This window comes from Amphiura filiformis, chromosome 4 (genome assembly GCF_039555335.1).
Source record: "Amphiura filiformis chromosome 4, Afil_fr2py, whole genome shotgun sequence".
Lineage (NCBI taxonomy): Eukaryota > Metazoa > Echinodermata > Ophiuroidea > Amphilepidida > Amphiuridae > Amphiura > Amphiura filiformis.
In genome coordinates, this window is record NC_092631.1 from 85,722,182 (window position 1) to 85,734,557 (window position 12,376).

The 12,376-nt window shown below is 33.5% G+C and overlaps 1 protein-coding gene across 1 annotated transcript in view; it reads right to left on the reverse strand.

Moving 5' to 3' along the window:
• Positions 1-7,444: 7,444 nt before the first annotated feature.
• Positions 7,445-12,376, reverse strand: part of LOC140151585 (myosin-I heavy chain-like) — a 143,150-nt gene continuing 138,218 nt past the window's right edge. Inside the window, 9 exon segments of the mRNA XM_072173981.1 lie at positions 7,445-7,582; positions 8,013-8,146; positions 8,812-8,926; positions 9,463-9,476; positions 9,479-9,558; positions 10,091-10,359; positions 10,950-11,156; positions 11,329-11,434; positions 11,943-12,003. Of these exon segments, the coding sequence (XP_072030082.1) occupies positions 7,550-7,582; positions 8,013-8,146; positions 8,812-8,926; positions 9,463-9,476; positions 9,479-9,558; positions 10,091-10,359; positions 10,950-11,156; positions 11,329-11,434; positions 11,943-12,003 (1,019 nt within the window). The 3' untranslated portion in view covers positions 7,445-7,549.

Sequence of the window (12,376 nt, forward strand, 5' to 3'; positions counted from 1 at the left end):
ATTGGCTTCTTAAATCTTGAGTCTCAGAGAGTAGAAAATTGCGATCTTTATTCCCTGTATAAAGAGAAAAAGTAGTTATTGGCAAGTCCAATCGATGAGGACACAAAACATCAATAAAATACAAGAGGATACCTTGAATATGCGAATAACTGAAAAGAAAGAGCAAGGTATACCAACTTAATGTGGGGAAACAAGTGAAACACTGGCACAAAAAGTATGCAGGGGATCAAAAAGCCCCTGCACACTGTTTGTATTTTACTTTTTTCTACTCAAGTGGGTATATCTTGTTCTGTCTTTTCAGTTCCAGCATGGGGGGGTCATTTTTACCCAATTTTAATATTGTTTATAATTACCTTTGACACCCCTAGCTTGAGCATGGGAACCTAACAAAGACCCAAGAACCTGCCCGTGGTAAGAGGTATTTTAATTCATAGGATATTTCTAATACAACTCAAATTATGTTATGTTAATTAGTATACCAAATATTTTCAATCAAATGAATCTGGGTTGGACAGTGTATAAGTATTGTCCCACATGATACCCCTTTGTAATTGTAATAATATCAAGTTTATTTACATGTTTAAAAATCATACTCATAATCTTGGAAGTTAATTTACTCTAACTGTAACCACTGGTACTGTATATCAGATTGCAGATGAAATAAGGTAATTAAAAGGTATGAAATATTTCATCCAAGTTCTTGTCAAGGTCCTTTAGCACTTGCAGATACATGCACCTTGTTTGTAGAAAAATAATTTATGCTATACTTTCATCAGCTCATAATCGGAAATTGTTACCGTAGGTTTTTACCACTACACCAAATAGTAGACCCATGTTAAGAGTAATATAATTCACCTGTCTGGTCCATATTGTGCGTGTTAAATAAAGTAGACAAAGTATAAGACTTCAGTTAATAATTATTTGTGATGCTTCTGGAGAGATTTCACAAGGCAAATCTCAAAATAAAATATATTCATATTAATCCGCAATGTTATAACGCCCGCCGATCAAGAGCTGATCAAACTATACACAGCATGTTGACAGAATGAGGTGCTGCTATTTCATGTGATTCAATGAACCAATTAGGACCCCACTTCTTCATAGATAAGTTAACTTGTGTTGTCATTGCCTGGCAGTATACACACGCATCATCACCATTTTCATTGTTCCTTGCCTGGCAGTATGCGTGCATCAAATTTTTTTAGGACCTGTGCTTTTAAAACTCCTGCCACATCACACTAAGGCTATTAAACAGCGTAGTGGTTGTATGCAGTTTGCTCAAGCATATCGATATACCAGTACCTTTCCCTTGCCTCTATACTGTAAAGGTGTATACTATAGGTCTATGCAAGGTGTTAAGTTCTATGCAAAAAAAACCACAAAATTTAAATATTAGCCTTTCAGAAAAATTCTATGCACTACATTCCCAAGAACTTGGATCCAGAGTGTAAGTTTGCCAAATCTCAGAAATCATATTGACTACTTGATCTACTTCAATTATCAAAGGAAGAATTTTTGAGATTTACAATCCTAGATAAAATATTGAAATATCTTATATCACATATAAAAAGTGTAACTATATTTTATACAAACAAACAAATTGTTTCAAAATGAATTTGTATAATTGGACAAAATTATATATGGTAATTAGAATTAAATGAATAATCACATTATTTCGTTACTGTATTGTTTCTTTTTTTGTTGTTGTGTTAATTAATTGAAATCTTCCAACAAATCTGGGAAAGAATCTAGATGTAAGGATTACTATAGAAGATATCAAGTTTGTAAAAAGAAAAAAAATTGTAAAAGCCAATTGGTACTCCCATGCCCATTGCACTGTACAAAATGCCTATACTGAGCATTGACCCTCGATAAGATAGGTTATGTCTATGCAAGTAAGCAATCATCACTGACATGACTCCTCTGGGGCCACAGATTACGGCTATTACTGACCGTGCATATGCTGAAAAATCAAACTTGGGCTTAGTCTACGAATCGCCAAATCTTTTTTTTTCTGAATGATTTTGTCTGCACATGTTTAAGGTCCAGCATAGGCCTATTATCTATTCAAGATCCCTTTTAGGTCAAATCTGTCAATGAAATTATACTATAATAGAGGTTATCTATTTACTCATGTGTGACTTCTAACAAAAGGCGCAGGTTCCCATAGTATTCCTCATTCAGACCAATTCAATGCACAACCTTGGGAGTTACCTGCATGACTTTGGCGGGTTATTTTGAAACATGGTATAGCAGTCGCTGATAGGATATGCAGCTTATAACACAGATAACCTCTATTAGGCAATGAATTGGATAGGTTATGTCTATGCAAATTAGCGATCATCACTGACATGACTGATCCAAGTTTTAAGAATATACTTTCACACAGCATGGACATTTTTGTTCATGTTTCATTGTAAAATTGGACGGGCCATTTATAGGGGGTATTTAATACAAACAATAGGGAGTTGCACCTGTCTTTCACTTGTGCAATATTTTTCTACCTTGTGCAATATATTCTTGTGTCACACTCAAACCCATCCAATATTACATAAATCTTACCCATGTATGAAGAAAAGTGATAACTCCACAAAACAAAATTAACAAACAAAGACATTTGTAATTTCCGCAACTTTTTATTTTATTTATTGTTGCTAACATAATATCATGTGTACAAGAGTACCACATTTTTATAAATAATATCTGTATAATAATATAAATTAGTGTACATTTTGTTCAATAATACATATTGTTGTGTGTAAAAATGAATGACAAGTGTTTACTGTTGTACATCAAGGTCAAACTAATGTCCATGTTAAATGGAAAAAATACACCAAACATGTACAAATAATGTGTCATAAGATATTAACAATGGGCTAAAAGACCTAGTATGAGTACGAGTTCAATTAACTTAAGACAGGTTGGCGCGGTGCCCGAGATAGCGGTGTCTGTGCTCGAATTATGAGAAGCCCACACTCATAAGGAAATGTATTGGTTCATTAAGTGAGATCCCAAGGCATTTTGTAATGGGTTTTATTTTTCCCCATGTGCATGATTTCAGGGAGGGCCGAGGGGGTATTGTGTCCCGCACACACATTGGATTTATGCTGCACATTTGGCCATACAAAATCGCAAAATTTTTTTATTTATTTTTTTTTACATTTTCACAAAGAATTTGGCTGAAATCGGCTGTAAAATTATTCAGTTAATTTTGCTGTAAAATTATTCAGTTTCATATGTGCAGGGATGAAAACAAGCACTGACATAATTTCCTGAAACTGCTTTAACATTTCCTGAAAATGTGTATTTCCCTATACTTTGTACAGGGAAGATCCAAGCAAAATTTCCTGTAGCTTTACATCCCTGTATGTGTTTCTGATCAAATTGGCAACATGGAAACTTTAAGACAACACTTACATTTGGACACTTGGCACAAAATACCCAAAATTGATATTATTTAATTATTAAAAATAAATAGAATACCGCATACAGCATTAGATTTTTCAAGTTCCATGGGACATGAGACTAACAATTAATTTTGTTTGGCCTAAATATCCACTAAATCAAATTTTTTCTGTACGCCACTCCTTGTAAAGTCATATTTTAAGGAGTCAAAGTCTTTATATTAGTGGCAAGCAAAATAGTCATAAATAACATACCAGAAAATGTATTAAATGGGGCATTACAAACACAAAAATTAAACATTCAGAATTAAGAATTATTGGGCTATTCCATTTAAATTCCATTTAAAATCCATAGGGGGTATGAATTTCAAATGGAATGAACACATTAGGCAGCTCCATCTGAAACTCACCCACCCCCTGAGGAAGATTCAGGTTGAATCTTTCTCAGAGGGTGTATGAAAATCAAATCGGCTACCTATTATACTAATTCCATTTAAAATTCATACTCCCCCTGTGGAACAATTTCCAAAATCTTCCACAGGGGTAGTGTGGATTTCAAATGGAATAGTCCATTGCTAGTAGCTATGTATTGGTTGCATTGTGAAGACCGGTGTTATCAGTCATATTGTAAGGATGTAGGCCTAGTTCATCAGCAGCTAGTGGACTACCATCTTTTATTGTTATATATTTGTTGGGTCACACAAACATTAATTTCTCACTATCTCTGGAATCACAAATACTTTTAGTTCTTTTTATTTTGAAAAAAAAAACCAGTCAGTCATTTGTTTCAATATTCTAAGAGCATCAATTGTTCAAAACCATCCCTCAACCTGTTGGAAACTGTCAAATGTAATCTACAATAAAGTTTTGGCCAATTGTTTAAACATTTTGTATCTGAAAACTACCTCTCCTTACAGGAAATCTGAAAATGTCCCTAAAATAAAATAAAAAGTTGGCCTACCATAAATAAATATTTACTGACAGAGTAACAATGAATATTTCTCAGAAGTCTATTACATAACAGAATTAGAACTTAATGAATAGTCCACAAAACATTAACTATATTTATAGTGAGCAGAATATTTAGAAATGTCAACAGTATACGGCCACAATATCATCACAAGGATCATATAGTTTTTTTTAAATGGAAGAAATTTGACACAACATCCAATGGGGGTAAAAGCAAATACATACACAAAGTTAATATAGTTAGTTTTTAGATAAAAATGGTTCAAATCAATGTGACTGATTAAATAAACCTCATTCTCCCATTAGATTTTTCAAGAAGTTGTTCTATGAAATCATTGCTACTAAATATGCTGCTCACTATACATATGTTACAGACTACAGTTACAAACACCGATAGTTAACTACATAAAATTATGAAAGAGCTTTTACAATACCACAAACATATTATGGACATGATGCAATCAGTGGCAGTGGCAGACATTTTTTCATGGGGGCATGTGGGTGCAAAATGATTTTTTTGGGGGGGGCAAAATTAACAATTTTGCACAAAATTGCTGCAAAAAGTATAAATTTTCATAATTTTGGGTTTTTACTGGGTGGCAGGGCATTTCCCCCATGCCCCCATTGTGCAATAGTGTAATGTACGTCCTGAACTCATAGTAAGTAGAGTACAATTTAACACAGATCATTTTCATCAACTTGTTATTATATGTGATATTCAAGAAAAGAAATAATGTCCTGATTATAACCTTCATTTTTTATGTGCTCTATATAGCAACCATTTTGAAAACATAATGTGATGTTATTAAGCATATTAAGTCTGATACATTGATTTTCAGGTAATAGCCAAACAAAGACAATAATTTCTTTTGTTGCATATTGTTTTGGAAACACTACAATGGTTCATATCTTTGGAACTAAATTTTCAATTTCAAAAGGTTTTTTGGCAAAATGTAGCTTTGCAAATACTTTATACAATCATGTGAAAATTGAATATGCCCGAAATTAGACTGATTTTGCTTGATTACACCACATACGGAAATGATCATAACTTTATGCTGGTTTCTTACTTTCCTGCCGCTTGCTGCTTTGAAGATGATTTTACTTCACTGCGCAGTCGCACCAGAAACGCTAGCGGTGACCAGACGCAAGCCGATATATATCGATCACTCCACCGCTTTGCCGTGGCGGCAATGAATTCAAGTGAACTCGGGCGGTGCCGCTCTGACGTATGAGAACAAAATATGATTTTAGAGCGGGGCTGAGCGGCAAGAGTGGCTTTCAGAGCCATGCTGCTGCCGCTCTGCTTGTAGACAGGTGCAAGCAGCATGATGAAGCGCCACACTGCTCAGCGGCAAGCGGCAGAAAGTATGAAACCAGCATTCTCTCTCAAGTAGGGCAAGGAAGAAATATTTTCATTCTAGACCAGGATTTGAACCTGAGACCCCTGGGTATCTAGTCAGAGCTCTTACCAAATGAGCTACCAGGGAAGAATTTTTCTTCCAGTGTCTACTTGAAGGAAATAATATTACATCCATAGCATTAATCTTGAGTACTAAGTAACTCATGTGGTGTTATATGGTAAACTTGTATCTAAATTAGTGAATGTTATTCAAGATTGTCCACTGCCAGTAATAAAAATTCCTTTAAAAAAGGAATGGGGTGCCCAATGGAAGCTTTGATGTGATGTGCTGACAGAAGAATAACAATATAATTCCACCAGCTATTTCAAATTTGTGACTTTTAGATTTCTTACATAGACATTAATACATAACAGAACATATTCACGTGTTTTTATTTTCACAATAACAGTGTTGAGCATGAAAGTTAGAGTGCTCTAAAAATGTAGAAAGTTTTCTATCGATGTAGGGTGTTTTAAAAACCGTATGAATACATTAAGGTAATCATATGAATATTGCTCTGTTACCAAAACATTGTTATCATTTTTAAAACGATACGAGTCTCATTTGTTTGCTTTGGGTCAAAGGTTTTGAGGGTATAGCATTTCTTCAATAAATATAAACAAGTTTGTATTTATCTATAATATTATCCATATGGTCTGCTTTTACTGACATGATCAAAAATCTGTTTTCAAGCCTAGTTATACAGGTGGAATTTTTTGAATGTTTTAAATTTGTTAATAATTATTATTTTCTTAATATTCCCATCTGGAGGTCATCATGCTAAAATTAACAATAACAAAATTAATGCAAATATTTTTGGAAAAATATCAGATATTTAAATAAAATAAACACTTTGCCTATTTTGAAGGTATTTCAAACCACAGAAAAACACAAAGTGTATTACAGTCTACAAAATAGTGTTTCAATATTAGAAAACAGAAAACTTCAGTCATAAAAGTGAACAAAGAACTTTTCAGATGATTACATAACATATTGTAATTAATCTTTTGTCAAATATACAATTATAGACAGATAAAAGATACAGATAAAATAGTCTTATTCATATACAATATAGTTACATATACTACAGATGACAATGTTAAATATCAATTATTTGGCAACATGATATTTCGAGTTAAAAAAGTTAATGATGACAATTTAACATGACATTTAAAAAGAAAATATTAGTAAAACACCAAAGATCTACAATATTTGTCCAAATCCATAAGAATGTTGAAGAGAGAGAAAAGTTGTATAAAATCAAAGTCACAATCGTTGTTAAAATCATTAATACTTTTATTTTAGGGTATTAAACCCAGTCATAAACTTAGAAATATTCTAAAAATGGCAAGTTTGGTTTTTAATATTTATCACCATTAGGAGATTTAGCCATATACAGTACTTAAATCAAAAATATCATGATGTGTTACGTTATATGCTAATCCAATGTAATTAGTTTAACCTAATCCACAGCCTCACATGTGAGTGTGACTGCGATAGAGGGTGTTACACAACATGCGCAGTGGAACAACTTGTTCCATAGCATATTTTCCTGCAATAATTGTCAAATGTGACTATTTTAACTGTCATGTGCAGTTAAGTACAAAGATAATGCAGTAATCGCCTGCACAAAATCACATGAGTGGGTATGTTCATTGTTGTCATCTACTTTCTTTCCTCCATACTTGAATCATTCCAAAAGTTGCTATTTGGTGAGTTGTACTTGAGTCCATAATTGAGTTATATCTCTGTCCAATTCTGTTAATGTTGCATTCAAATTCTGGTTCCAAGAGTGTACCCAGTAGGCTGTGTAGTTCAAAAGAAAAGAAAACAACAGTGAATAAGAAGCTTTATCATCGAACATTTGGGCAAAATTGAGTTTTTTTATTTCATACATCATTTCCTATCCAATTTGGCTTCAGTGGGGCTATGAATCAGTGCCCAGTGGCAGATTTGTTTTAAGGGGGTAATATGAAAAAAATCAGGGGGGCAGCAAAAATCACAAAATTGTTCCAAATTTGCCAACTTTTGCCTAAAATAGTGTGATTTCCATTGATTTTCTACCGCCACTGGGTGTGCCAAGAACCGTCAATCTTGGAAGAGGTGGGGCCAAGTGGCTAAAATGTGTCCAAAAATATATAACTAAATGGGCTTGAGCCTTCAGTGAGAAGTGTCAAAAATTATTCAAACAATATGTAGCATTTAGAAGGTTTGCTAATGTGTAGGAGTAACTTACCTTCAGTTGTGTGTGCTGATGAGGTACTTTGAGTGTATAATTGTTGAATTCCACAACCAGGAAACCATCAGTATCACAAGGACCCATCACTAGAATAAGCTCGCCTTTCTTCACCAGTGGATCCTTACAGTCAGCTGCAAAAGGAACAAAATTAAAGGTTATTTCATGCAATATGTTTTGGCCTAAGTAAATCCATATAAAAGTAAGCTGTGACTATTCAAAATCAGAGAAAACTGATGGAAAAAAAGTGTCACATAGTAATAGACCAAAATGACATCATCATCTTTAAAAATGAATAGTGGCCAAAACAATACGATTTTTAACAATTTTTGTATGCTGATAACGCATTATCAGCACCCAATGTACAGTATGCATTCTTTCATGACCTATTACACAACTGCAGGGTGATGACATGTTACATGTTACATGGTTTTACCAACTCCTAACGTAGCTGTTCACTCCCATGGTACTATACAAACATATTCAAATCTAAAGATGTTGTAAACCTGTGGGGGTCTTGATTTTAAATTGGTTGGTATTTGTGAAAGCATACCCCCCAAAAATACCAAATCTGATGAAAAAGAAACCTAAATAAATATACTTATTTTCAACTATTTCTGTCAAATTTACGGTAAATCTGTAGACCGTAAATTTCCCAATTTCTGGCAAATGTTTGCAAATTTTGATAAAAAAAACAAAGAATCTGCATTTTTTCTAGCTTTTTGGTACAAATGTTCACCCTTTCTATAAACCTCAAAATTCTGACCCCAATATATACCAGGTTGTAAACTAAACTTACCAGGGAAGTTGTGTGTCATTATTCTTGTCTGTGGGAAGTCTGCTGATTTCACACTACTTGTCACTGTATATGGGAATGGTCTATTCTTGGGAACAGGTGGTGGCTCTGGCTTACTCTGTAAAAGATAAATAGGGCAAAAGTGTTCAAAATAAGGAATACTACGGTAAAGTGAAAAAAAACTGGGCGCTTTTCGAGTTCAACGCAGCTATAACAAAAACAAAGACGCATGACTCATGTTTATTTATGTATTGTAGGCCTACCGTAAAACCCGTCTACAAGCATATAGAGTGCTTCTGATGAAAGTTACATTAATCCAGGCGCCATTATGGAGTTTGAGAAAATAAATTGCGGATCCAAGCATATACAAACAAGTATTATTTTAAGAACAATCTATTGTATTGGTATATTTACGCTTGCTTCAAATTAATTTAGCTTTCATAAAAAACACCATATATGCTTGTAGACGGGGTTTTACGGTATGTTGTGAAAATCAGCAAAGTAGTTCAAAAACCACAAATTGATAAAAATTACATGTACAGAATTGACTACTTTTAGAGTATCAACTTTTGTAGATGGAATAGCACATTAGATAATATAATTTGAAAATTTCATTGGGGAGAATAGCAAGACTATATTTTTGCAGTAACTTACAGAATCTATGGCATACATGGAACAACTGTCCTGGACCACATCATATCTGTGTGATTCAGATGAACTTCTGCTGACTGATGATGGGGAGATTGGATCCTGGAAAAGGAACAAAAAAAGATAACAATACAGATATAAATAAATAAATAAATTTCGGTGTTTTATATAGCGCCTTTAGTTTTTGCAAAAGTGAGCATGGAATCGGGATAAACCAAGTGCACACGAGTCCTTGGGCCGCGCTGGGGCTTGAACCTTGGACCTCAGTGGTGCAAAGCGAGGGAACTACCGCTGCGCTAACTCGCCCTCCCATTAGCTTTTGATACAAATATATGGTAATGTTTCAAAAGAAAAATATTACACCTTGCTGCAAAATATAACTCTATCTATCAATAGCAGTTGTAAGTTATTTTATGCTCAACTTCGACATCAAAAGTACAATGCTGAATTAACAGTAAAACAAATTTCTGAAATTACATATCACTTGACCACAGGACTATAAGCAGCATGCCTCGGTCATAGTTGGTACCTACTTAAAAATGACTAACATCATCTGTGGTACCAAAACAATGTGTTTTAATTTTTTTACTCCTGATGAATAATTCATACCAAAATATCACCAATTAACACTTACCCTTCGTATATTGGCTCTTTAAACTGCACTCTCTTTGGACCCGATCTCAAGACACTCTTCAGTGTCGGCCATTTTGTTTTACAACTCCATCGTCTAACGTAAGACTGTATGATGACGGCTGCTATATCGCGTCTACTGTCTCGTAACCTCTCTAAGCACTGCCATGCTTCCACACTGAGAAAGATATGTTTAGTACCAAGAGCCCATCTTGTGCTGACATAAGGAAGGTTGCTATTGTCCATGATGTGAAGAAAACAATCTAGCAATATCTGCAGATGGAAACAACAAAATGGGTTAGTTTTACACTTGGTTCCAAGCTTTAAGTATACTTAAAATTTTGTTATGAAATTAGAATCATGCGATGAATTTAATTCACTCTCCCTAAATGATTCCTATTTGTTATTTGGCTGGCAAATTCATTGAAATGATTCCTTCATAGGATATGGATTACAAACACAGCAACAGAATCCTTTGTGATACATATTTCAAGAATGAATCTATTTTATCAGGTGATCAAACCTTTTTTAGAGTGAAAAAAATTACATTCACAAATTCTGAATTTAAATAACCGTTGCAACATTGTCCTAATTTTGCTTTATCAAATCACACATGGTCGCCAAATAATTTGGCATACAAAATTGCTTTAACTCAATAAAAACAATACTTTGAATCAGTATGCAATATCTATGTACAATTACCTTACAATTTCGGATTAAACATGCTTTAAATGCATCTTTTAAAACATGTTTTTTAAAACAACTCAAGATTTCATGACAAATTTTATAATTGAATAGAAATATTTTATTTTCTAAATTTCATCTATCATAAAATGAAAAACTATACAAAACATTTTGCCTACCTTGCAGTCATCGTGGAGTCTATCCGATGTTCCTCTCAACCTCTTGTGATGGGCTAGAAACCGGTATCTTCTCACAAACTCACTCATCTTGAGTTGATGTGGATAACCTCCGGTAATGAGATGAACTGTTTCTAAGATTTGGAGGGACCTCAGCTGCTGCTTGACAACGTCACTGTCAAATGATGTCGGCTCTTCTTTGTTGTTGGACTGTATTGATATAAAAAAATGTTGTTGATTAGATTAGATTGTGAATTTTAGGCAAGTTGTATAACAGAATTTTCTTCACAGAATATTGGGTTGGTTAAAATAAAGATTGAGCAGATATTGGATATTTTAGGTTGTTTTTACATATCTTTATGGCCACAAAAATTAAATTTACCTTGATACATCTGACAAAGTGTGTCTGTGTCTGATCCAGTGTCTTGATGAGACTATCTAGACGATACACCAAGTCTTGGCTGTAAGTTGTAAAGGTCTCACTTTTCCTGCAAATTGATGATGAAACAGTAAACAAGTGTGAAAGTAAACTCAAACAATTTAAATTTCTTCTTGCACTTTACATGCAAGTGTTAACTTTTTAACACTATTTAAGCAACACTTTAAAAAACACTTTATGAAATGTAACATTTGAATGTGTTAATGAACGCATGTTCAAATTTTAAGTAAAAGTGTTGAATTGTTAACATTTGAAAATGTTAAAAATAGTATGAAATAGTGTTTTAACACTATTAAAAAAGTTTAACAAGAATGTTTTAGATTTCAACATTTTTATGTCAAAATTAAAAGCGTTAACTGTCAAAACTTTATATGTTTGATATATGTATTAAATTACAAAATGTAAGCAGTACTTTTAAGCAACAATTTTAAACACTTAAGTGTTAAAAAGGTGTTGCTCAAATGGTGTTAATGTATTAACACATACTCTTAGAGTGTATTTATATACAGAAATAATGAAAACATTTACAGAAAAACAATATAGAAATAGATTCTTACCCTGAACATTCTCTTGGTGGGCTTGGTGATATTCTGAACAGCAACCCTTTGGGGCTACCACCTGTATAAGTACATAAAATAATTAAGAACAATTAGCATATGCCCATTTATTCTTCAGCAATGTGCTGTATGTAATTTACGGCAGTTGTATGACATTTTTTTTACTAATAAGCCAATTACGAAATCAGTCATACAAAAAAAACATGCATCAAAAGGTTAAATTTTGGTTGCATATCATACTAGACATAAATTCAGCCATCACTCTTTATAGTCTGTTATACACTATTCGGGCAAGTACAATAAATGATGTAAGAGCAAATTTCAAATCATGAGCATTCACTTAAATCCCTGTGGTATACAAGCCTTACAAGGGCATGTTGCAAAATGCCATCAGTTAACAGCTACCTCAACATATTGATGGTATACAAATATTA